At 38.6% G+C, this 27,989-nt stretch overlaps 1 protein-coding gene across 1 annotated transcript in view; it reads right to left on the bottom strand.

The window, feature by feature from the left end:
- The window catches only part of nphp4 (nephronophthisis 4), a 222,786-nt gene that overhangs the window by 162,152 nt on the left and 32,645 nt on the right, over positions 1–27,989 (bottom strand). Inside the window, exons 3-5 of the mRNA XM_084721632.1 lie at positions 24,005–24,174; positions 23,541–23,605; positions 248–397 (exon numbers count right to left, since the gene is read on the bottom strand). Coding sequence (XP_084577758.1) covers positions 248–397; positions 23,541–23,605; positions 24,005–24,174 — 385 coding nt within the window. The remainder of the gene's footprint in view (positions 1–247; positions 398–23,540; positions 23,606–24,004; positions 24,175–27,989) is intronic.

Below are 27,989 nucleotides of genomic sequence, written 5' to 3'. Positions count from 1 at the left end.
TACAGTCTACATACATCAAACTTGATGTTGTACCAAAATTGAATAGATCAATGTCACAATGTGAGGCTTGCAATAAACTTATTGCTGCAACTTCCTAATTCTAGATTGCTTAAATCTCACAATCTGTGGGCACTATAAAGCCATCCACTGAAGTATCTGGGAGAAAAATATCTTAAAACATCTAAAAAGAGCATCTGTTATTGTACAGAAGTGTACCGTTCAACACCTACACTGATGTGAAGTTTACCTTTTGGGGAAGCTGCAAGCCCGGGAATGTTCTCTTCTCCAGACACAAGGACATTCTCTGGAAGAAGGTGCAACATGGAAACCAGCGCAGGGTGCTTCTTTATCGCACAGTCCAGATGTGAACCATCAATAGTCTTCAGGAGGCTGCTGTCTGTAGAGACACATAACATATTTGTGTGGAATAGAAGAATTTGACATGCATGACAAACAGGCAAACTGCAGCAGTGAATACAGATGAGTTAGATATGATATTCCACCCCACCCCATCATCCCCAACACACCCAAAGAAACGTCATCCATCTCTGTGGTGAGGCAGAGTCTAATATTTCCACCAAAGCAATGAGTCACCTGACAATATGACACCCAACACGCAGACACCTCCATTTTTCAATATTCCATTTCGATGCTGGTGACCTAGGTGCAATGTTCCATTACACTGTGAGCATCGCTTTACAGGGCTGAACTGAAATGACAACCATTCAACTTGGAAAACGTGCTCCTCGAGAAGAGCACTGCAGCGTAGATGAGGCGCACGGTATGAGCAATGAGCTAGACATCGTCATCTTTCAAGCAGGTCATCCAATGACAAGTGACGACCCACAATTCCTGCCATCGCCACAAAGCACAGACCATTTGGAAGGTGAGCAAAGTGGTCTTTGATGCGCTGCGTATGTTGGCTTCCTTCAAGCCTGAACAGCATCACAATCTGTCACTCTGACAGGGTTAATGATTGCACCTTCAACACCATCAGTGACAATCAATACGGGAAGCTCCATTCACTCCCATAGGCTGTTTCAACAAGATGACAGTGAGCAATCTGTAGGTGAGACGTACAGGCAGTGAAATGGTGGCGGTGTCTGAGAGCATGTAAGTGCTGGGATGTGTTCTGGGTCATAATTATCACAGTAAACAAATCGCTGCGATGATGATAATTTGCTGTAGTTTCCTTCCTGCAGATTCCTTTGCAGTTCTGAAGAGCAGAGCAGAACAGAGGGACGTATACAAACTCATAAGCCTTGTAATGTCCTGACATGTTTGTGTTATGTGGCCTAATTACAAGAGATAAACTCCATTGTTTCTAATGTGAAAACAAGAGAAGCAGTGACAAGATGGTTGAACTTTTTTCAACTTGCCACCAAAGCTTGTTGTGTAACCATGGCAACCACAGAAAACACAAAAGGAAAACAACGGAGGAGCTATCTCAAGAAAAGATTAAATCCAAGGCAACTGGACTTGTTTACATGTCTCCGAGAAGCTTCATCAGTTCATGCATGTAGGGGTGGGTAAAAATATCGAAAAATCGATGCATCGAAATTATCCGCCCCCTAATTCAATATCGATTAAGCAAACCCTCTGAATCGATTCACCTCCTGGCCATTGGGGGCGCTGTGCGCAACATCTTCGTGTGATTCGCGTTTTAAGGACGGAGGCTGCACGCGACCAAACAACAACAATATGTCTGCAAACTACCGCCAAGCTCTGTCCGCGCACAGAGGATAACAGAGTCCGTGGCCGTCTTCATTTGCAAGGACCTTCGACCGTACAGTGTCGTGGAAAATGAAGGTTTTAAGAAGATGGTACACACACTTGAACCACGATACGCTATACCAACACGAAAACACATGACAGAGGTCGCCATCCCGAAGCTGTACACAGAGGTGAAGACAGAGGTTTATATGCACAAGTGAGCTATTATGGTGCTGCAAATGTTTTATTTTCAGATGTTTTATTGCCCAAAGATGTGAAGTAACACACCACGTGTGTTATGGGCATGAAAATAAATATTTAAAAATTGCCAACAGGTACTCTTAATTATTTGTGTATTTCTACTTCTTACTGAATCGATATTGAAGAATTTAAAGCAATATCGAATCGAATCAAATCGAAATCGAATTGAATAGAAACCTAAAGAATCGAAATTGAATCGAATCGTGAGGTTCTTAACAATACCCAGCCCTACATGCATGTCAGACTAGTCTGAGCTAGTCCAGACGAGTGACATGCATGAACTGATGAAGCTTCTCAGATGAGAGGCGAAACGTCTTCAAAGACATATAAACAAGTCCAGTTGCCTTCGATTTAATCTTTTCTTGAGATTACAATGACCTGAACGAATGAGAACATTCACAGCTAATTTTACTGGTATCTGAAATTCAGTGAACAACCATGCAAACAATTAACAAAAACAGTTTGCAGCAAAAACTGCCTAAAAGTTCCAGACTTCACAAAACACTTCACACATTAAGGCCGTGTTCAGACTGTCATTCCAAATCATTTTTTTGGCATATCCAAATTGTTTTAAGATTGGTTTTAGAAAGCAGCATAAAACACATGAAATGTGATTTTTACGTATTGGATCCAAACCGCATTTGCAATTCTACACAGACTCTCACAGTTGTGTCTCAGCCTGACCTCGCCATATAAATCAGATTTCAAAGTGTCTTTTGTGTCACTCACAATGCAATACACAACAGCAACACCAAATCCAAAGTGAGTAAATGCATCAGAGCAGCTGAGCATAACATTGTTAACACAGCAACACACGCAGACAGGTTGGTGATGTCTGGGCACACTAATCCAGTCTGATCACTTGTAAATAATGCAGACAGTCCATTGACAGAAATAAAGATGGATGCCGTATCTTCACTTCTTCCCACTGTACAAAAATGAAGCCAAAACATCCGGGATACAAGCATTGCCATCTTGTGCTGGTGATGTCATTTGGAGCCAGAGATGAGCAGTAGAAACCTTCAAGTTCAGAGCATGTCAGTCATTACATGAAACATCAAACAACTAATTAAAAACACAGTGATCAGATTAATGAACACATGACCACACATCCACGAGATAAGAACTATCCTGAAATGACAGAAACCCTGTTAAAGAAAAAAATATATGATTTGTATTTTGATGTTTTAGTTTGACCCATGTCTTATCTATGGGTGATCAATGTTCTGAGCAAAGCCCTATGTCATTTTTACACCAAAATCTTTTTTTTTTTTACATGCTGTAAACCTACTAAAAACAAGCAATTGACCCTTTTCCCATTGCCAGTAGATCCATTTTCCCTTCTGACTTTTTTTCTGATGTGCACTGGAGAGCTGTAACTCAACTCATGTCTGTGCAGAAGAGCAGAGAGAAAGAGGTTTTTAAAATTCTCTCTGTGTTTATCTCTCAGGACTTTTTTAGCTTCAAAATGAATCTCTGCAGTTTGAAGTTTAGTTTTTTCTCTGTGTTGCTGTTTGTACTGTTGGTTATCTGCCTTATTTTACTGTTAATGTTCATTTTCAGTTGATGGGAGTTGTGTTAAGTTATTGCTGTTGAAAACATTTCCTGATTTTGCTGCTTCATAATAAAAGCATTTAGATAACAAAATAACAAGCGACTTTTATTGTTAAGATTTTATAGAAAGTAAACTGTTTATACATCATTCATCTTGACTAAATACAAGCGCTTCATCAGTAAATACACACTTTCAAGCGACTGAAAATTCTGCTGTGCTGCAGCACTGAGTCAAACCAAGTCAAGCAGCACATGTGCATAAAAAAGGAGCATAAGAGGCGACAGTCCTTCACTGCCTTCAGCCTGGGAAAAGGGGCGAAAGTAGCATATCTAACCAGGTATTGAATTTACATCGCTGCCAATCTGAGCTGGAGACAATAAATACCGGACTCCACTGCAGAGTCATTTGACCCGGGAGTGAGTGCTGATGGTACACTTTCCTATTAAAGAGTTAGGTGTTAGTGGGTTTTTTGTGCCTAAAAGGGGCTTTAGACCAATTTTGGGCTGATATATGAAAAGCTTGTAGTGGATACAAGCCACATTGGAACTTTATTTTTGTAATTGGAGAACATATGCAAGAGAGGTTGGTACAACGAATGTCAAATACTATTCAGATATTTTTTATGTTTTCCTGACATGCAACCTTTTAAATAATAACTGTTGTCTCTAAGAAGAAGAGGTGGTGTGACGCTGTTGTAATGCCACAAAACCTCTTTCAGATGAGGTCATGGTGGAACGTTTGGACATTCAAAGCATTTGATTTTAACACCACTGTGAAGATCCCATGTCCTCGGTTGATGTTGGTTTCTGTTCACTATGAGCATAATCTCTCCCTAATGTCAATCAACTAGTTTTGGCTCTCTAAAAATACAATTTTAACCATAGGTGGCAAATCAGTAAACCTACGCATGGATTATTTTTGAAACTGCCATTTGTTCCGACAATTCTAAGAGTCTTGATACATAGTGGAAACTAGACATGTGTCAATCATCTATGGCGTTTGTCAAGGCGTTAAGGTTGTTGCCAATTTCGATAAATTCGAAAGTTTAATGCTGAGGAAATAAATATATATATTTACAATATGTAGGCATATCAGCACTTAATATCCAGGAACAAAATAGAGTTTATAATTTTTCTGCATACCCCTAAAGACATGTTAAGAGGCGAGAATCCTAGAGTTGTCACATGCAGAGGATCAGCTATACATTATCCAGAGATATCCGCTACAGAACCCTGCCGTCCGTCTGGCTTCAAGGTGTGTGTAAACCGATTCATTTCCAGCTGGACAACCACCCTAAACATGCATCAAAGTGATGTCAGGTCTGTTTGAAGTCCGAGGAAGAGCAAGACTTGCTGACTTGCAAGTCTCTCCTTCCACAGTCACGCACCTAAACCCACAAACATTTCTGGGAAAATATGAAACGAGAAAAGATGAGACACATTTTAATCTCACAATAAAGAACGCTGGATCCTCTGAAAGAATGGTGAAATAAAGTGAATTTTCAAACTCTACAAACACTTGCAGAATTGATACCAGGGTTCAAGCTCTGTTCAACAGAAAATGATGGACAGACCGAATTCCTGCAAACTTAAATACACTTTTTTTTACCTTGCGTTACTATTAGAGCTGTGTTTTAGCAAGAATCTGCCAATATAATATGTAATGCAATATAGGGATTACGATTCAACATATTGTGATATATTGCAACACTGTAAGCAGGGTTGATATGTTGCTATTGAAATAAAATTTTAGGAAAACTGTCGTAATATATAGAAAACATCATCAGCACAAAATCTGAGTCAAGTCTTTTATGCATTTATAACAGTGAAGATAGATAACAACACTGCTGTCTAGTGGTCGGGGGATTAAATACAGCAAAAAATGAGCCACTGCCTTGAATTTTTGCATATATCTCAATATCACGACACGTTTTCAAGAATTAATACAATATTACAAAACATAATATTGCAATACTCGGGTGCGTTGATATTTTCTTATACCCTTATTTTCTATTGGTGCATTGCCTGACAGAAGAACCTGCATTATTACAAAACACAAGTCAGTAAGGCCCCAATTATCATTACATGGCTCAATATTTATTACCACATACTGTACATGCTGACAAACGTGCAAACACGTTCATTAGCACAATCACTCGATGTAGCATTAATAGAATCACAGGCACCTTTAATGTTAATGGGGGATGGGCAATGACATACTACCGCAAATAACGAGGGCTCTTCATGTTACCATAGTAGCAGGCTCAGTGGTCGATGACTGTCAGCCATCGTCCATCGCCCCAACCCTGTATGTCAGAAAAACAAAATGCTCCTTAGCCATCAAAATATGCAGCTACAGCATGAGAGCTTTAATAAAAACTACCCAAGACCCCACAATTAGGAGTAAATAGTGAATCTAATCCACACATCAGCAGTTTTTATCTCAAAAAACTGTATGTATCAGCATTTAAAACATCAGTGCATTTTTCTTCATTCTGACTGCGTTCCAAACTTCAGCCCATGAGAAAAAAAAAAAAGTTGAATCCCTGGGAAATAGAAATAAAGTTCAGACTTTTGTAAGGAAGAAAACAAGTTGTTCAGATAGAGCCCATTTGTAGCTTCACAATGAATTCAGTTCAAAAAATAACTGAAGACATGAAGTGCACTTCAAAACAAACTGGTAAATCCATCACTAACATATTTATGCTAATGCATTTTTAAGAACGACAGAAGTAAAACATTTGTAATCTTTTTACCAAGAAAATAAAAGCAGCAAAACAACAAAAGGCTCACTATGGGATCAGCTCAATAGCACAGCTGAAAAGAAAATAGATTTTATGTTAAATTTATTTGAAATAAACTGTATCTTATAAACTTGAGGGAGAGGAACATTTCGCTTAATAAAGGAGCTCCTTGTCAATCATATGGAAAAGGGATTCACAGGAAGAATGGTACAAGGTCCATTTCTGCTGGAGAGAGCTTTTCATGCATTTTCAGGGCAGAGCCAGCACCTTTATCTTTAAAGTCAAGGAAAGAGGATTGAGAGGGAAGGAAGATGATGGAGTATATTGCTGTGTTCTCCTACCCTCCCTGTCCGAGACTCATCCCAGCCAGACCCTTTAACTCTCTCTAACATATAACTTACTACAAAAAAGTGCTTACCAGAAAAGGAAAATGGTTTGGGGAAATCTCTGAGGTTGCAGCACAGCTTCGACTCTGTTCTACAAACGTTTTCAGTGGCGACAGCAGCTTTCATGGAAAAGGTGCTTCTTACCATGAAACACAGGAAAAAGTAGGATGGGTATGAAGGGAGAGAGAAATCAAACATAGAACTTTCTTGACACAGATGGTGCCCAGGTGTCGGCAACTTTTTCATCATTTATTTCTTGTCATTCATTATGCATCAACCTTGGGTTTCAGTCAGATGCTGTGCATAGATTAGAAAACTACCCCAAAATTTCCTTACAGCGGTGGTGTGGTACCTCAGAGTCAGCTGAGCAGCAACTTGGCAAGAGATGTGAAACCAGGGAAGTGGGGGAAAATAACCCAAAAAATGGCTCAGCATCAGACAAACAGAAGCAGTGGTTTTGGGAGATACTTGAGTGGGAAAGAAGAAAGTAATAAAGACGAATACCAATGGGGTATAGCTCAATTTATGAGGTATTTTTGATTTTTGAAAGGTTTTACTGCCAACTTAGGTAACTTAAGAGCAAAGGGATTTGAAGTGGTGACTTGGAAGATTCACCTGTTCTCTAAAACACACTATTATGGTGCTTCTGCATGTCACTTCACAGATTACTTGTCAAACAGTGAAGACAGTACTAAGAACTTCAGGCTTAGCTACAAATCAGTTTCTAGAACAATTCAATATTTGGTGATTCGCACTGAAATGATTTGTCAATTAATCAATGAAGAAATAAATGTCAATCATTAACAGCTTCTAGCTTCTTCAATGTGAGAATGTGCTGCTTTTCGTTTTTATTCATGATTGTAAATTGGGTTTCGATTGGCAGTCAGACATATCAAGCAATCAGCATATGTAGACTTGAGCTCTGGGAAATTCTGATGCCCATTTTTCACCGATTTCCAGACTGACACTGGATTGGAGGCAGAAACTAATAGAGATTTGAGAATTTAAAAAACTGCTACTGATATATTAGTCAATATTTCATCAACAAAAACAGATGTTGCATAATGAGAAAAAACACCACTGCCACCAGTCTGCAACCCTCTTTTCTTGGTATTAACCTGCTACAACTTCTCTTTGTGTACTCTTCTTTACTCTCCTGTTAATCTTCACCAAAACAGCCTGACAGCACTGCACACCTAACTTCACTCTTTGGGATTCACAGCAGCGTAAACAAAACTGTTGCACACAAGAGGGACATGAAGAAGAAACTTAAATACTACACATGGCTGTGCTATATCATACCATTCACGATAATACCGGTATAAATTTTTACATGATAAAAAAGTGTCATCTCGCAATATCAGTGATATAGCGACACATTCCCTAGCACACACAGCGACGCAAGCTCAATCATGTATAAGGCCAAAACGTTTTGAAGTACATTCTAAATGGCAGAACACGCACTGAAAGCATCTTGACGCGCGTCAAATTGCCTTGATGCTCAAACTCCGAACTTGTTTTGATTTTTGGGCATCAAATAAGGACTAGACCTTTTTTCTGCAGGCATGGGCGTGAGGACTGAGTGCTGACGGAGCTGCAGCTCCAGCTGAAACCAGGTAAAAGAAAAAATGATCTGCATCAGAGTGAGGGAGGGAGAGGGAGAGAGCATGTGAATATAGACAGATACAAGACAGATATAAGACAGATATATAGACAGATATGACTTGATATAAACACTTTTGGTTATCATGAATCATAATATTACTGTACACTTCTGCGGTGTGTGATTTTTTTTTTACGTTAAGTTTGATTTGTGTACTTTTAAACACTTAATTACTTCATGCCAATCAATCATAACTGCGAGGGAGGAGAGAAAGGCAGCAGAGAAGGGAGGGAGGGGGAGCGCGTGTGTGAAGTGGCGACTGATATAAAAATATATTAAAAATTTCTTGACGATAAATCCTACTGTTACTGTACAGTTCTGTGGCTAAAATATCTGCCTCAGTAATAGACAGACACTTGACTCCTCCGTGAAACGTCAGTCGCTTCGCTGCATTATTGTAAATCATGATGAAGCATCCAGACGCTGAGTCTCCCTCTTCATCTCCTCGGTGTGTGTCAGTGTTCAGTTTGCTGTCTGCTGTGGTCTAAAACATCCTCACTGATGTGAACTGACTAAAACTGATGATCCTGCTGCCTTAATACACAAACATGAATATCGTGTTTAGTCATTACATAAACTGACCTGAAAAAAAGTGGGAATTTTTGTCCTTAGAGGAAAAGATTTTATTAAAGAAATAAACTATTATTAATGAAAATAATATGAAAGAAATAAAAACGATGCATATATATACTGACCTTTTCGACGCTTCAATTGAATTGACGCTTTTAGTGCGTTTAGTGTTCACTCATTTCATGGTCTATCCATTTTATGTTTACACAAGAAATTAGAGGCAATGCAACAGTTTCAGCACTGATATTCTACCTCATTTGATGGTAATCCAAAAAAGAAAGATGCAAGGCAACTGTTATTTAAGTTTTGACAAGATTTTTATGTTTATAAGCAATGACTGTTTACATTTTTAAGGTTTGTTTGGACTGCTGCTGTAAAATTTGAGGTCAGTTTTATTAGGTGACAATATTGTACAGACTCCTGAAGAGTTACTGTCATCAGTGACAGTAGCTCAGTGGAAATGGATAGAAAACGCCCTTCATTTTGTTTGCACTAATAAATGCTGCTGCCTGCAAGCTGCAATCACAAATAAAATGTTGATCAGTTTTTTTTTCTATATCATCATAAACATCGTTATCGCAAATTTCCTTGAAATATTGTATAATTTTGAGGCTGTATCGCCCACCCTTACTACACATGTAAATCTGCAATTAAAATACTAGTTTAAGTGTCGTAAATGATAATAAAATAATTATCATATGTAACACCATTTGTAAGTTCATAATACTGCACAGCTTATTAAGGAACACAAAATTAGTAAAGTCACTTACTTCAAATAACCCTAAAATGTAAAGTGTACAGTAACTGTGATTACACCGGCAGCAGGAAACAGCAACAACAATTTATTACGTTTAAAAAGTGAGGAACATCTGATGAAAATAAAACATGTTTTTAAAGTTACTTTAAGAACTGTAATGACATTATTAAGTACTCTTATTGGTACTCAGAATTGGCAAGTACCCAAATGTGAGTACTTGTACTTGGTCTGAAAAAAACTGGTGCATCCCTAACTTGGGCAGTGCTTGATTTTGGTTCATCCATTCAGTAGGAAATAAGAGTAGGCTGCCTTGTCCTAAATTTTCTCATATTAAACTAAACAGTGCACTAAAATACATTTCTGAGAACATTTTTTTTCAGATTACTGTTTCGACATTTCTTCATGGTGGGGACTGGTCAAGGCAATCAATGACAGGAAAGGGGACAGAGAGAGAGAGGGGATGACGTGCAGCAAATGGGCCACAGGTGGGAGTCGAACAGGTGGCTGCTGCGGAGGACTGACAGCCTCAGTGCACGGGGCGCACACTCGACCAACAGAGCTACAGGGGCGCCCCTCTGAGAACATTTTAGACAAGAGATAGGTGATGTAGTAAGAGAATGCTGATCCATATTTGATGAGCACTGCCTAGTTTGACAGTTCGATCTGAGTTTCATGAGCCCTGTGTTGCACTGGACATGAGAATGACTTGTCAATCACACAGCAGCCTCACACTTAAAGCATAACCTATATAATTTACAAAATGAAGATCCTGCTGTATAGAGGAAGAACTGAAACTAGTGACTGAGACAAAAAACGCTTTAGGAAACTGTTTACTGAAGTCATTAATAAATCACATGTAGGGTAATTTTGCCATAAGATTACATATAATCAGACTTCTTTTTGCAGCCAGTGGAGTTGCCCCCTGCTGCTGGTGTTTGTTTCACTTTTCAGACCTGTAAGCTTTGTCCACCATCTAATATACGGTCACACACACAAGACAGAAGTGTTTAACCACTGTCGATTAAGTTGTAAAGCAGAGTTTACCCTGGCTCAATATGAGCCTAACGTGGAACAGGTTCCAGGTGGAGGTGCCACCAACAGGAGAAAGTGCTGTTTAACTTCATTATGTTTGTTCTAAGTTTGAAGTTCACCCAAACAGCAATAAAGCTCCTTGGTGTAGGTGGTGAAAACACACACTTATGTGGGATGCCTGACAGTTATATATGCAGGTAAGATCCCTTTGAAGGCACTAGCAAACCTTTTTATCTTAGCCAAAGAGAGGCTTTTTGGTATATCAGTGACAAAATTTGTCATGGCACTACCTTTCTGTCCCCCTCACATAAATTGATGCATCGTGGTGTTGCTTCAAATTAAGATATGCTAATGTGAACACAATGTACCATCTGTTTGTCCTCTCATCACACTAAGAGGGCCCCACAGCAGCTCTCCATCCTTCTCATTCTATTTTTTCTTCTCTCTATTCCTTCCCCTTTTCTCCCAGTTGGTTGAGAAGAGAAGCTTAGATCAAGCCAATGAGCTTACTGCCTCCCTTCGTGCTTGTTTCCTCCTCCTTTTTTTGCCTCCCGTCTTTTAAGACTTTCAAAAGCCCCAAGGCAACTTCCTTCCCTCTATCTTCTCTCCTTTTCCCATTTCCTGCCTCTTGACCCTGACTCCAGCTCTGGAAAATAGAGAAGTTTTGACTTCTCTGCCACCACAACTCTATTTCTTTCTTCCCCAGTTTCACAGCTCCTTTTTCTGTTTCAATTCAGACTGACTTGTCTCCAATTTAAATTTCTGTATTCAGTGTTTTTCCACTGATCTGATACCTTTTTGCCAAGTTTGTAATGCACAGGTTAAAACTGTGTTTAACCTAAGGAGCAAACTTAACTTTCTACTTTACTTTTCTTTCCTTTCTAGTGGAAAGTGGAAAACGTTTTTATCCTAAAATCACCTTTTCAGAGCCATGAAAGTGCATGTTTTCAACTGTGCCACTTTGTATTCCTTAATCAGCCCAGTGGTTGCATTTTTCCTCATATCTAATCTATCCATCTAATTATATAATCTGGTGATGTGCATTTAAAAACATGACAATCATTATAATTAGACGTACGAGAATTTATGCATCCCATCACCTTGTGCTCCCACTTTTTTCAGCAAGTCAATCCTCTACCCTTTCGACTTTCTTTCTTCCTTCTTTCTCTTCTTCATGTATTCATTTTTCTCTATCTAGTTCTAGCCATTCATTAGCCTACCCTAGAGGAGTGTGTGTGTGTGTGTGTGTGTGTGTGTGTGTGTGTGTGTGTGTGTGTGTGTGTGTGTGTGTGTGTGTGTGTGTGAGTGTGTGTGTGTGTGTGTTACTCAGCCAGTGGCAGAGAGCCTAGCTAGGCAGTAGAACACAGAAACATGTAGTGTTTGGCAGCCACCTACAGTATATATGCTGCCTGTCCCTGCTCACACTCTGGCACCCAATTACGTCCCCCTACACACACCACATGACACATATATACAAAAACACACACACACACACTCTAGCAGTGGCACTTTCCTTGCAATGACTTACATATTTCCACAAGGCCTGTTGTGAAAGCTGGCATCATTACAAAACTATGGACAGAATTTTTCTGCATACAGTAAATTTAAATTACTGTATAAACATGCTGCCTCCTCACACATGGATGTCTATGGCATCGGCACGTATGTGTGAGGAAGCGAACTCTCTGCCTTTACACAGGATTTTTTTTTAAACATTTCTTTTAAAAGCCAATTCTATATGTCTGACTAGGGCTGGGCATTTGGGCTTGTAAATAATATTGTTGATTGATTTGAGAACTGAATATGACTTTCCCAATATAGACTTATTAAAATATCAATAAATTCGGAATATTGTTAATTCACTTATGAAAGAAAAGGAGTTCTGGACTATCTGAAGAGAAGATCAATAATGGACTTTTTGGATCTAGACTTTTATGGGAGTCTTTATAAATATACGGTGTAAAATATGTTCTGTTAAGTTTTTAATACCATAAACTCTGTCACTGATTCTGTCCTTTTGTCTTGTTTAGTTCAGTTTTAAGTGTTCTTTTTTTCCTTCATTTGTTCTTTTGCTTGCTTGTCTAGCTGTTTTGTTTACTTGGGTGTATGGGGTGAAGTGAAGGGATGAGGGATATAAGGAAACTCAGTGTACTCTGTTATGCATGTATGTTTACTTACTAGGTGCTGATTTATGGTACACTTCTTGGAAACAAAAAGAAAAACTGAAAAAAATAATGTCTCAATAGTTTTATGCTATTCTGTGATATACATCTTAATACACATATTTTCTCTAAAATAATAATAGTGTAAAGACTGCAAACATGATGATTCTGTAGCATATGACACATTGCTTTAGGTGAAACTACCCAACAGTATATTAGTTTAAAAAAAGAAACATATTCATTAATGCAGCAGTATTAAGCATATTCAAATATTAAGCATCACTGCACAACAGTAAAATACTAACAACAACACTTAATACTCTAATATTAATATGATACTCACATACTTTTAGAAGTTTCACTTGTAGTGGAATGAAGGCTGGGCGATGTGGACAAAATCAAATAAATAAATATATATATAAATAAATATTTTTGACTGAATATCTCAACATGCACAAAATAACAACACAATGAGATTTCTGATAAACAGTGATGAGTTTTGTGGATATGATGACATTGGCAAATAATAGATATAATAATAAGAATTTCCTGATTGATAAGTTTGAACTGTTTTCTTTAAAATGTCTTTACCTTCCTATTTTGCTCTGTACCATTTTATTTTATCAGTTTTAGCTGTTGTGTGATGCTTGATCCTGTCTGTTTTATTTTGTTGCCTTTGTTGTTGTTGTTGTTGTTATTATTATTATCATCATAGAACAGCTAGAACAGTCTGGTTCAGTTCAGGAAATGATGTCACTACAGTGTAATGCAGCTTTGAAAACCAGGAAAAGACAACGTGTATGCTATATCATGAAATAACAATATTCAAAATCTAAGGCTATGTCCAGTCTTATATCACAGTTTCAGTAAAATACCAATATATTGTCAACAAATGTGTTCTGTCTATCAATACTTTCCTGTTCTCTACCATGTTGGGGTGAGAATCTTGGGGAATGTGACATTTCAAATCAAAAGTGATTCTGAATTCAAAACTGATTCTCAGCTTCATATGTACATAAGGGGGCACTTCTTTCACTCCTGCTCCAGTGCACTGTTTGCTAAACTGCTTACTTATTAAATGGCAGTGAATCTAACATTATGTTAAAGGTCAGTTTGACCCAATAGAAAAAACACAACAGAGTGTGTGGGAGAACAGAGCTTTAACAAAGTCTCCTGCCTGCATGCAAAAAATGAAATTAAAGAATAATTTACTAACCACAACCACTGGCTAAATGTCTATAGTAGAAGTAAAGAAAAAGAGTTCTCACTGTGGTGTAACTGTCTCCTGCAGGAACACTAATATAATACCGGGGAAACCCATCATTATCGGCAATGCTGCACAGGCAGAGATCTTTTGAAATCAAAGGGACAGAGTTATTTTCTTCGCCTGAGCAGAGCTGGTCAAAGTTTTATCAAGTGAACTGAACCCAAAGTCCAATTAGTTCCTACCAAAGATATCAATCTTTAAAAACAGGTCACGAACATTTCAGAAAGGCTCAGTAATTTCATTAAACAGTTGTGCACCATTAATTCTTAGCATATGTCACTAATAGTGCATTTGTTTGGGACTGCTTTCAACTAAGGTTAAATACATTAGTAAGCATTAATAACATCAAGAAGTTTGAAAAGTGGAACCGAGTCAAAATAAGCATCTTCACGGTAGCAGAGGAACAACATATCACCCAGTGCAACGAGATGACTCACTGGTAGGCTTTTAATAGTTCTCACACAACAACTCACAGTGAAATTAGATATATCACATTGTAGCTACAAAGGAAGTACTTGCTAATAGGATCAATTAATTGTAATTTGTTTCATAAGGTTTGTGAACAAGAAAAATACAGAACATTACCAGTGTTATTCTTTAGCATTTCATTTAACATTTTTTCCCAACTGAAACACCAGACACTCTTCTGAAAAAGCCCAACTGGGAGCACTTGAGATGTGTAATGTTTCCTCAACTGAGACACTTTGGTTGCTACATACATATTATGAAAGAAAGCGTTGCAAGTGCCTAATTTTGCAGATAATTTGTGTTATTAACAAATACTTAATGTAAAATTTTTGGCACAAGTTAGAGTAAAACTTTGGTATGTGGTAGAGGTATGTGTGTTGCACTTCTCTAAATAAAGGCAAGGCCAAACTCTCCATCTGCTGCTGCTAGCACTCTTAATACACAGTATTTTTCAGACAGTGTTTAATATTATAAATTAATAAATTCGGCTCAATTTGAACTGCTTTCTGGGTGTTTTCTTAGTGTTAGACTAGTCGACTAGTCTAAATTAAATTTTGCATTCAATTGACAGGGAAATTAGTTGCCAGGAACATCCCTAAATGGAAGGACCTCTGCCTGTCATCACACACAACTGGTCTCACACACATCAACATGCATCAACACAGCATTCAACCAGTGCATAGAGTGCAGTGATCAGTTTGATGAAAAAAACAAGGACAATGTTTGTGAAAGAAAGAAGGTGAAGCTGAAAGGTGAAAAGTCCCAGAGGAAAATGCTGCTAAATACTCATATTTCCATGGACAAAGGGTAAGGTCGGTATTTATTTTTGGCTTTATGGACAAATGGAGTGGAGATATATAACCCCTTTATACCTTGACAAAGTGCTTTCTCAGTCACACATGCTTCGGGTTCAGTGTCTTGCATCAAGGGTACTTTGACATTTAGACAAGAAGAGCTGAGGATTGAACCACCTGCCCTGCAATAAACGGACAACCAGTTCTATCTCCTGAGGCACAAACTGGGACAGGCTTATTCAATTGATTTTTAGAAGGGCCAGAAAAAAGTAAAGTGCCAAGGGGCCGGACGTTTGCATTTCCTATGTCTGACCTGTAAAGTTAGGAATTTAAATGTGTAAAACAAAGCACCTTTGTAATCCTAGATTAGAAGAGGTTTGTTGTTTCAATTCAATGTTGCATTTAAAATATTTTTTCAGGTTTACTCTCCTAAATTTTCTCTGTTTAAACAGCCTGAGTTTTAACTTTTTAAAGTAATGAGTCTCTGTGCTTTGCAACACACATAACCAATAAATGGGATAATTAGACTACTAATAAAAGGATGATCTTCTATAAACAATGTAAACACCCATAAACTCAAAATGTTTGCAGGTTATTTAAATAAAAGCACAATAATATATATTTTTTTATATTTATAAGTGATGAAAGGGCTGGAATCATCCCAGGGAACATCAACTGATTAGGCCTGGCCCTGGACAAAGGTGTCTAAAAGAGCTGGCACAATTGCTATTTATGTAACAGAGTTTGATTGGAAATTGTCTCTTTTCTGCTGGGTTTTCAGTTTCCAGTCAAGTCTGTGTGTCTACCCCCAAAATGTGTTTTATAGTAAACAATTGTGTGCACTAATTGATTTTTTGTGGAAATAAAAAATGAGCCTAATTTTTGCTCTTATTTGTCATCAACGATAAAAACTAATAGCAGTGTCAACAAAATTGTTATCATATAAATGGTCTAGTGTGAGCATGTGGAGCGGCCTGGGCAGACATTCAATTTGCAGGCTAAGTTATTATCCCTCCAGCCCTGTTAAAGGCATTTCCCTAATCACAGGAATGTTTTGTTGATGTTCCAGTTAGCATGCAAACAATCTGACATCATAGCAAGGATTACTAGATCAAAAAACTTATTTGCAAAGTTTGGGGTTGAGCAGTATAACAATGACAACTGTGAATCAGACATGCATCGCTGGGCTTCGCAGAGTGTTGCGTGGGGAGGAGCGGGCAGAGCGGAGGGACAGAACCACTGCTTGCTGACAGACAGCTGCTGAGCACCGGAGAGGAATCATTCTGGAGCAATAACATGGCAAACCAGGCTAAACAGCCAGAGTCACACAAGTCTGCTCTGATCCAGGGCGGTTTACCTGCGGGAGGAGCGCTCAGAGTTTATTTTTTAAACTTCTGGGATTAAAAAGTGGATTTATCTTCTCTCTTGCTTCTCAACCTGTCTGCAGCAGCAGACTGCAGAGGTGCTGACCTCCACTGTTGGGTGTGTGATGTAATTAGTCTCCCTTCGTCCATGTTGACTGGCTGACTGGAGGGGAATGTACTTCACTTTATGAATGTACAAAGAGGAGAGGGAGAAAAGAGGAGAGGCTGGAGGGAAATAACAGAACCAGAGTCTCTATTGAGTGCTGAGTTCAGTCAGAGGCTGAACTGAACACAAACACACAGACACACACCCCGGTGCCTGCTGTTGCTGGCTAGCTTACGGCTAATGTATTCTGGCTGCTTGGGGCTAATAAACACAAATAATCCTGCGGCCAAACTCACGCAAGTATACAATAAACAAAAATGATCCCAAAAAGATATTGCAGTCAAACTTGCCCAAGTAAATCAAGGGAAAAATTTGCTTCACTTTCACTGTGAACACACCATAAGGCTGCCGCTAAAACACAACCGACTTGACTGGGTATTAATGTGGACTTAAGAGCAAGTAAGCAGCATTTTCATGTTTCAAGACACTACAAAGGATGAGTACTAAAGATTTAGCTAAAGCTGACTTTGCACTTCAAAGTCCCGAAAACTTTTCTATCTACCTGGTGTCCATGTTTCCATGCCCACATGACACTCATATTTTTCTAATAGATATCACATCATTTCAAAGGTGGAAGAGGCCTCTCCCATGGCAGTTCTTCCCTGACATTTCAAGGTTTCTACAGTGACAGTGAACAATACTCACACAGAGTCCCAAGAACAAAAGCAAAAATTCAACATCACAGGCACAATAAAGCAATGGCAATAATGGCCAGGCGATCCACCATTTTAGCTCACAGAATATCTCAAATCATAGTAGATGGATTACCATGACACGCTGTACAGACATCTACAGTCACCAGAGGATAAATCCTAATAGAAACTGTGTGGCTCCAATATGCAGTGAAACTTGATTTGTTTCTTGGAAACAGAATTAGAAATACAACAACGTATTCTGCATTGCATGTAACCTTCATGTCAGGTGTGAACCAGGGTGTCTACCACAGTGACACTAAGTGAATGAATGAATCAGTCAATTGATCAATGAATCAAATCATTCAATCTAACCCTTATTACCCCATAGGAACATTTGTTTTCCACAAAGAGCTTAAAAAAAACTTCAAAAGAACACCAGCAAGCATATATGGAAGCATAATATGAAACAACAGCATCATAAAACAATCATAAAAGTCAAAAACATTGACTTGAGTTTATTCCTACTGTGAGAGGAACCCAGTGACCTCATTTTCCATACAAAAATGCATCAAATGTATGTAGGAAAAAATTGTTTGTGGGGTGTGATGACAAATACCACATTTTGAGCTGCAAACGGTGGACAGAATACTGACCCACCTCTGTACTCCAGAGAGTACAGTACAATTGCTGGCCTTGGAACGGAATATAAGCACCATTGTGTAAATGACAGGATTGAGATTTGTATGCTCTTCTTATACTACCATACCAGGGAATATTATACAGGATGCAAACAGTATACACAGTGCAAGCACATCAAGGTTCAAGGCACTAAAGACACAAACAGACTATTAGCTCATGCTAGCCTAGAGCTGGTGTTCAATATCATCATCTTTCAACAAAATTACACTGACACAAAATCAATAAGATGCTACAAATTTGTTATGGCCCATGATGCATGATTGAAAAATTCAGATCTCAGGTTTCTCACACTACCAAATCACAAGACAGAACATCACAGAAAAGTGCTCTGTCTGGCCTCAAGCTATACGTATGAGGCTGCCTCAGACAAACTGGGGGGAATGTGGAGATCATGTTTATACCAACATTTGCACTACATGAAAAAAATACAGCGTCTTCATTCAGTAAGACCACTATGTGGGCACAGCAGGACTTCCAACGCTGAGGGTAGCCCAGAAAAAAAAAAAAAAAACAACCATAGAGTTATCCTGAAAAATGTTGAACCTTGCTTAACGTGGGCCTCAATGCAATGCAACATCATCTGGCAACACAATGTGCTGTCCAATCAAATACATGCAAGCGCACATTCCTGTGAAATTACTTTGTAACATGAATTGCTAAAACTTTATTCAATAAGACCATTGCAAATAATGATTAATGATTATTGCTGTGATAACTTTCCAGAGTTTTAAAACCCTGTCCCAGCCTAAACACTACATAGAGCAATGTCACCTGTAAATGGTTGCATATTTTATGTGTTAGTTTGGGCTGTGATGTGATATTTAATGGCATTTTGCTTAGTTGTGATAGACATTCATAATATAGGCAGTTTGAACCACCAAGAAACACGAAAGAAAGCCATTAGTCAAACATGTCAAATTACTACAGATCCCAGCCTCTGCAGAGGAAAGTTTGGGGCTGAATCTCCATATGAGGAGGACCTCACAAAAATAGTTCAGAAACATATACATATTGGCTAGTAGGCTTATAAGATATGTGGCTAAATCATATATTAGCCTTGAAACATAAATTTATCCTTGCTTCTTGATCGCAAATGTGTCATTAGAGTGCCACCAAAAGCTTAAAGGGAGTAGTTTGGATATTTTGATGTAAGGTTGGCAAAAACGGTAATTTTACCCCACAGAACACTGACATTACTGGTTTGCTACTGCCTCAGTCATTTAGTTAGTTTATCGCTGCATTTCATTTGTAGTTCTACTTCCTGCATCATTCAGTTACCCTCAGACTTTGGTGTGATGTGACAGCATACATCACATGGAGGCCACGAGAGGGTCAGGGTGGACTGTGTCCACTTTGAGCTCAGACTATCATGGTTTGACCGCCAGTTACAGCTCAGTGTTATACTTCTTTTTTAAAAATCATCGGAAATATCTGCAGATTCATTTCAATGATGCAAAAGCTTCTTCTGTTTTAGGCAATGAGCTGTATCAGTTTCTGATTTTGAAATGTCTGTTTGTGATATGTATCATGATTATCAGAACTATTATTGCTACGGGGTCTTTTTTCCATGCGTTAAATTTTGATTAATATGCACTGTCACTAGAAGATATATTTGCACCAAATCTAGCAATGGATTGTGGGTGATCATTGTTGCAACTCGCTTCCTCAACCCTCCAAGGGTTGATCTCATGAAGTTCCCCTAAGTTTTTCAGACAAATGGAACAACGCTCATGATGGCACTGTGTGACTTTGGTGACTTACACTTGAAAACACAAAGGTCAGGCACACACAATCTAACTAATCAAGGCATTGGTAGACAATCAACTCCCATTTTCTGCAAGGTGAAAGTATTATTTTTGCCAGAGGAGTCCGGTCGAGGAGAGAGTGATATTTAGCTTATATATAACAACAGCTTCTGGTCAGAAAAGGTTGTCTGATGTTGATTTTTTTAGCCTTTTTGTTGTGGCTAAAATACACTTTTCTGCTGACACTGCAGTACATTGCTTAGCTTCCTCCACCAGTACTCCTGCAGGTTCTCCAAACTGGGGGCATGCCGACCTCCATCTGCTGTAGGTTATACGCTGAGTACTGATAAGTACCTAATACAATCTCACTTCAAAAAATCAAAACTATCCCTTTAATTTACAGTTTCCTTGTTGTGTGACTGCAATGATCTCCAGGGCTGCAAACGTCTACTTGACACAATTCAGCACTTACACATGTGCAAGACATGCACATCCAGCCCAAAATTCATAACCACACATCATACACGCCATTAAAATGTGTGAACATCTCTGTGTATGCAGACACCCGGTGTAATGTAAACAGAACTGCAAACAACTGCTGTCTGTGTCCATGTTAGGACTATATTTTAAGACAGTAGCTTGTTTTAGGACTACGAGGAACTATTACTGTAATGTGGTTGATATGTGGAAATGCAGCCATTTATAGTTTAAATTCATTCACTTTTATTCAATTCAACTTTTAACCCCAACTTCATCTGCAACACATCCAGAAGTAATGAAGACATTATTCTTCTATCTGGAGCTACAGTATTTTCAAAAACAAAGTCGGGGAAACTGAATAATGTGGAATTTGCAATGAATGAAGAATAAAAATGATGTTAGCCTCCAGGGCATGTTTTCTCATTATAATTCTTTCACACAATCAAACATGAATGACCACTATAGGGAAATGTACTTATTTCACTCCGGCACAGTTTCAGATACTTGTTTCACTCACAAATTCACACACAAAATGCTTCACATCAGGCACTTGATACAGGGATACAGGGTGGATGAGAATAAAAGTGATATAAAGAAATGGAAAAGGGTTCTGACCATGAAAGAGCAACAGCAAGAGTGGCAGCAATATGGCCTTTAAAACAAAAATACCAACGTTCCTCTAAACAACAGGCACGTGGTTAATAATTCAGTGGGCATAAAAGTCTGTTTGAGAGAAGGTTTTCTAATATTCATGTGACATGATAGCCAAGACAGGAACTCTGGCTCTCGCTGGGCACAGTGTTATTCATACTGTGAGGCACCAAAGTGTTTTGTAATTCATAGCTTTGGTTTGTAGGGCAAGTGAGGACATATCTAGACCAACCCCGAGCTTCAGTAGCTAACTCAATAATTCAAGAAGATTTGTTCTTGACTGCTGAACCGATGTTAGTCTAATATTCACACATAAGCCATTCAATAGTTGTGAATTCTCAAAAACAACTCACATTCAAAGCAACGCGGAAACCAGCGAGGAGATCCACAGTTATATTTATTCATTCAATCATAAGTAATAACTTTCTTCATTACATACTGTTGCCTAAAGCCTATCTCACTTTTTGGTATCATGGAGTGTACGGATCTTTAAAATCACTTTGGATAGAACTTACTCACAGTCTCACTCTTAAAAAATCTTGCAGGAAAGTAAAGGACAAAAATTACCACAATTGGCCTTGAAAAAAGGCATGAAGGACTTGATGGTCAACAATATGTTGACCCTAGCTCCCTGAGAGTATTTTCATTTCAAGCCAAATGCAAAGGGGCAAGTGTTTTCTACTCATCTGTCAGACTGACCGTACATGGCGCTCTCTGTGATAGTACCTGGCAGAGAATTCAGATTCTTGACAAATAACCCATCTTTGTGTCATTTCACATTGTGGTAGATCTATAAAACATCTACCGATGTCCAATCTTCTCACTACTTATGTTTTTTTCTCATCTTATGTTTTCTTTCACATTTCATTGCCCATTATACTGCCCATTTTATTGTTTTCTCAAAGTGCCTGCTGCACACTGGGAGGTATCTCTTCTTGAGTTTCAGTATTTATTTTTCTTTTTCCTCACAAGGTTTGTGCTGGGAGTTTTTCCAAGCCAGCGAGGGTTTAGGATGGTAGTGCCAGTTGAGCTGGGTTAGATAAGCTTTCTTTCTATGGTATAAAGAAAATAGTTCCTACGTGAAACTGCCCACAACAAGGTCTGTGGATTATCTTCAGTAACCAGGTCATGATTTCTGTAAAAAGACATTGCTTTTGAGTTTTTGAAATGTATTTTTTTGGCACTTTGAGTACCACGAGCCGAGTGCCATCTAGTTCCATTACATCCAAGAGTAGGCAGACATCTCTACGGCCAATATCTCCAAAACTCAGCAACTCACACCAAAACAATCTAGATGGATAAACAGCACTACAAGCCAGAAGAAAAATATGTATTTCTGATTTTGGCGTGAACAGTCAGCTCGCTGACTTGATCATTTTACTTGATAAGTAGCTGTTGCATCTATGCAGATTCAGATTCATTCATTTAGTGGCCCAACTGCAAACTTACAAAAACAATACAGGAAAGGCAATTTCGGTCAACTTAACTCAGCCCTTCTGAACTGTGACACTTATGTTGTCTACTTGTCCCATGCATTGTGATGTGGTGTTTCCACACCGCATTATATTACATCCTTCAATGTGTCATATCAGTATCTATCGGTATCAGTAGACGAGTACTGTTCACTGGTTTGTAGAATGCTGAAATAAAAGGCGTGAAGGAACCAGGGTGTTAACGGAACTGTTGTGTGGTGAAGGCTCGCAGTATGGGGATAAAACTTGGTAGCCACAGCAGGCCACCTATATGGAAAATTTGTTCGAATCCTGGCAGAGATTGCACTTTATGGATTAAAGTCTCCAACTGTTACACCTGATGACATAATCCCTCCAGACTGTATGAAATGTTAATGTATCTCTGCTATGATACTACATTGCGACAGCCCAGCTTGCTATAACATAGTAAAGAACAGAAGTGAGGGGTGGCACTACAACAGCGTTGTCATGTGAAGCTACACATGGTGTGGCTGTCAAGTTTGTCACCTTGGAAAACACAGGTAGCCTGAAAATAAATACAGTTAAACCTAGAGTTGCAACAATAAATCAATTATTAAATTTAGAGCCAACTGTTTTGATAATCAATTAATCAATTTGACAAATTTTTTAAGGGTCAAAATGATCTGATTCCAGCTTTTTAAATGTGAATTTTTTTTTTGGTATCTTGACTCCTTTAATACAGTAAACTGAATAGCTTTGGGCCGTGAACAAAAGAAGACATTTCAGAAAGACACGACATTTCATCGATTAATTGAGAAAATAGTCCACAGATCAATCGACAATAAAAATACTCATTAGTTGCAGCCCTAGCTAAATACTACATACATGTACTGTGCCCCTCTCAGCTTTCCTACTACATTATTTCAGGGACACACACTGTAAGTGAATAAGCCTAATAAATACATGGAAACATTGTTTATAAGAAAAGGTCCTTACAGTCAACAATGTCCTTCAGCAGAGGATGGAGGAGGCTTCTTGGTGATCCATGGTGTAGGTTCAGCCTGGCAGATAAATTGAAAACAAACTGAATGACTGAATGGAGCTGCTATGGCAGCCCATATAACAAAAAGAAGTGTCTACTTTTGTACTAGAAACATTTAATTCTTTGTTTAAAACTAGTGTTGATCTTCTTGACCCTCTCATATGTATCCTGAATGCTAACAACACAGCAAGCAGTAGTTCTTCAAGCAAGCAGAAAAAAATGTGAATTTACTACAGCTGAGCTACTTATTATTGCAAAGGTTTAACGGGTATAAGCATAGTAGATCCAATAAGCTAGCAGTCCCCGGATGATATTCAAGCGGCAACCCCTACACCACAGACATACCTGTCCTTCAACCATCTCCTCATGAGAAACCTCATTAATGCCTGGCTGGCGTAATTAAGAATGCGATAATCACCTTCTGTCCCCATCAGCAATCTGAGCCTCTGGTCTGCTGGTAAAAAGCTCCAGGAGAGTGAAGCCTCGCCCCAGGGCATGCTGGGAGCCGTCTGGCCTGAGTGACAAGGACACCAGCTCCAGAACCACCACCGTGCTGGGCAACTGCAGAGACGTATGAAAGTACAGGACCTACAGAACCACATAACACATAGAGGGAAGAAACACATTATCAATCATACATCTCTGATTTGTTCAGAATGCAACCTGGATTTTAATTAATGTCAGTGTTTGTGTTTCTGGTCTGATGTGTGTCTGGGTTCAAATTGTGAAGTCAAATTCTGGTGACACTTTAATATATTTATTGTGAATATTTATGTTTACTGGTGTTTAAAAGATGTCATGAAGAAATAAGTAATAACAAGACAGACTGACACAAAGTGGAAAAGTGTGCTGTGGTCTGATGAGCCCACATTTCAGATTGTTTTTGGACATCATGGACACCATGTCCTCCAGGCTAAAGATAAAAAGGACCATCCAGATTGTTACCAATAAGTTCAAAAGCCAGCATCTGTGATGGTCCCCAGATACCCATGGCATCATGGTTAACTAGCACATCTGTGCAGGCACCATTAATGCTAATAGGTATATATAGGTTTGGGTGCAACATATGCTGCCATCCAGAGGACGTCTTCTTCAGAGAGGCACCTGCTTGTTTCAGCAAGACAATGCCAAGACACATTCTGCATGTGTTACAACAGCGTGCTTTCATAGAAAAAGAGTTCAGGTACTGGATTTAATTATCTGGATGGACAGGACTAACCTTTACAAGGATTTTTGGTCTGGTTGTTTGGTCCACACCAGAGTTCAATTAACAGCTTTAACACAAATCCAAACAAACGAAGAGAGTAAATGGACTAACATGCAAGTGTTTGTTTTAACTGAAGCAAACAGGTTGGTAGGGAAAGCATCCTAATAGAAAGTGGAATTTTCCCCAGGTTAAATGTATTCATAACATATTGTATTTATAAGTAGAGCATCATGAATTCTATAGACATCAGGACCCAGGTCAAAGCATATACCAGCTTAACGTCACAGGAATATACTGGTATATGGGAAAACTATGCCCATATGAAAAAGGAATTAACTAATAACTAATTTTGCAGTATTATTCAGAATTTGATACTGGCCTTATTTTTGAGGCCAGAATTATTCAGGTTTTCAGAGCACTCTTTGCACACGTATACAGTGCATTTGGAATATGTGTCTCAACTGGTGTTTTTAACGTGTGTGTGACACTCAGCCTCTTGCCTGTTTACTGTCAGCTACAGTTAGCCAACAGTTTGTAAGGCTGGGGTAGAGATATATACACAAAAGACAAACCCACATTTCTGGTCGAAAGGAGAAACAGACCTACAGGATTTTGGATATGCACAAATATTGCAACACAGACCTTTTCAAGACAAGGGCAAAACTAGAAGATTTTGTGCACGCTAACACAGTCACAACAACTTTGGGTAATATACAAAGTATAAGCAAACCTATTCCCCACACTTTGTATGTGCTCTTTTGGTGTGACAGAGAGTAAACATATGACAGAAAGTACAAAGATCAAGGTGAGTTATATGACATTATGTACTATAATAATGGCTAATAAACCACATGCTGAGAATCACCTTAGGGAAACGACATATTAATTTGACACACTTGACACATTAGTGTCAATCACCATATTGCAGGTCTCTAAAAGGAATGAGCTAGGGTTCGACAAGAATACCTGACTGGTGAGGATGTGACACAAATCTCACGTTCCAGAGGCGTGTATGCCCTCCTGGTTTGGAGACTCTTTCGGATTATGGGGGGGGGCTGACCTTGCTATTTTTACACAAGTTCAAAGGAAGACAGTCAAGCCTTTTGGGAAGCTGTTTGTAGTCCGTGCCAGCCAGATGCAATTGTTTACAGACTCTGATCTGCCATTCAAAATGGAAATAATAGCCTACCTACAGCAGAGCCACACTGATTTACATGCACAGAGGCCTGAATATGATAAAGAGACCCACAAATTCTCTGTGATCCATTGGTCCCTGAGCACAATAAAGCCTGTTATTTTTCAAAACCATAAAGAAGAACATGACAGTGTCAACAGAAAAAAATGGCATAAGTAGACACAAGCTACCTTGAAATACAGAGTCAATTTCTCCCAGCCCACTGTGGCAGAGCCTGTTCATCTTTAGACCCAGCTATCAGCCACCACAGAGCCAGTCGTATATTCAAATTCAAAACCTCGGAGGCATTCCTATTTCGACCACATCAGTCTTTTATCTCTGTGCACGGTGAGCTTAAATTACTAGTTTTCCAAAAACAAACATTGCTGAATACAAATGGAACATGTGAGAGGAGGAAGATACTCGTCAAGACAGAGTTTGATTTATTTATTCATCTGTTTGCTGGTTTTCATACATACATTGGACTTTGCCATGCCGACGACAAGGATGTTGAAATTCATAGAATAGTGAACAAACTGGTGCATCTGCTAAGATGAAAGTGGCAGTGATTCAACATTAATGACTTTTTGCACAATAAAATGGAATGGGATCCTTAAAGGGACAGTTTTAATTATTTTAAGTGGGGTTGTATGAGGTACTGATCGATAGTCAGTGTATTAGTTGCTGTAGATGCTGGTCGACACGCCCCCAATGTGGAGAAGCAGAGAGGAGTACCAGCACAGAAGTGAATGCTGTGTACAGGGAGGCAAAACACAAAACAAAAGGTATTTTAGCCACTTAAAAAGGTCCACCTAAAATAAATCTATGTCAGCTTATATGTACGCTATATTTTCACTGTTTTACACTGCCGTCAGACCTTTCCCAACAGAATATAAGTCAAATATTGCTCTCTCCAAACCAAGTAAACTCCATAGGTGAAATCAGTCATTTTACCTTTCCTTTCCATCCAGTTTTGATTTCAGCGCATGTTGATTGAATTTAAACTAAGCCGACATGGCAGGACAGGATTCTGTTGAGTTACATGTAAAACACACATAAAAAGCTTTGTGTTATAAATCCATGAGGTTATGAGCTCTGTGTGCACGTGATTATAAACAAGCAACACCACCGGGTGACCAGTGCTCTGTTGTGTTGTGTCACACGTCTTTTGATTTCATGATGCTGGCATGCTGTGTAAAAAAATTACAATGTACAACATAGTTTGAGATATACATTTTTAATTATTATTTTTTACATTTTGATTTATTTATTAATATATTTTTTCACTTTATTATTCATTTTCATTTATTTATGTTTTTCAGTTCAATTATATTGAAAGTTCAATGTGTTCATATTAAAAATGTTCAATAAACGCATATGATGTTCTCAAATCAATGAATAATCATGTTAATGTGATGCGATCGGCATCTAAACACCTCATAAACACTACATCAAGTAATCTGACCTATCCCTTTTCATTACTGAGCTTTCAGTGGAAAATTTGAGAGAAGAGTTATTTTACGAAATGTTAAGCTCTGTTCTAATCTGACATTTGTGTAATTTCTCATTAATGGTAATGCACATTTCTCAGGTGCTCAGCATTTATTCTGTGTTTGCTCAGCAGGAACTCAGACAGATATTGTAGCAGCAGCAAACACGGGCTGAGCTGAGAAAGTAAAAATATCCCCATCCCAAGATGCATGTCATTCCGTATTCATGGACTGAAAACTTTACTTTCACTCACTTTATTTATTTATTTCCCTTCAACCTTAACTCCCAAATCAAAGCCTTCTCTTTGAATGCACTTCTCTTGAACCTATCCCAAGCTGAGATTGTGGGCAGGGCGTCTCTATTTTCTATAATGCTCACCCAAGTTTCCTCCCCCTGTGATAATGTGGAATTTGCATTGTGGTCAAAGAAGTAGTCCCTAGTCTCTGAGCAATCCAAATGTGGACATTGTTCATGACCGATTTCCAATTCAAAGGTAGAATTCCTTTTTCATCTGCCTCTTTGATACACCTC

The sequence above is a fragment of the Lutjanus erythropterus genome, chromosome 6, assembly GCF_056507025.1.
Source record: "Lutjanus erythropterus isolate fLutEry1 chromosome 6, fLutEry1.hap2, whole genome shotgun sequence".
NCBI lineage: Eukaryota > Metazoa > Chordata > Actinopteri > Lutjaniformes > Lutjanidae > Lutjanus > Lutjanus erythropterus.
The sequence above is the reverse complement of the archived record's forward strand: the minus strand, read 5'-3'. Positions and strand labels throughout refer to the sequence as shown.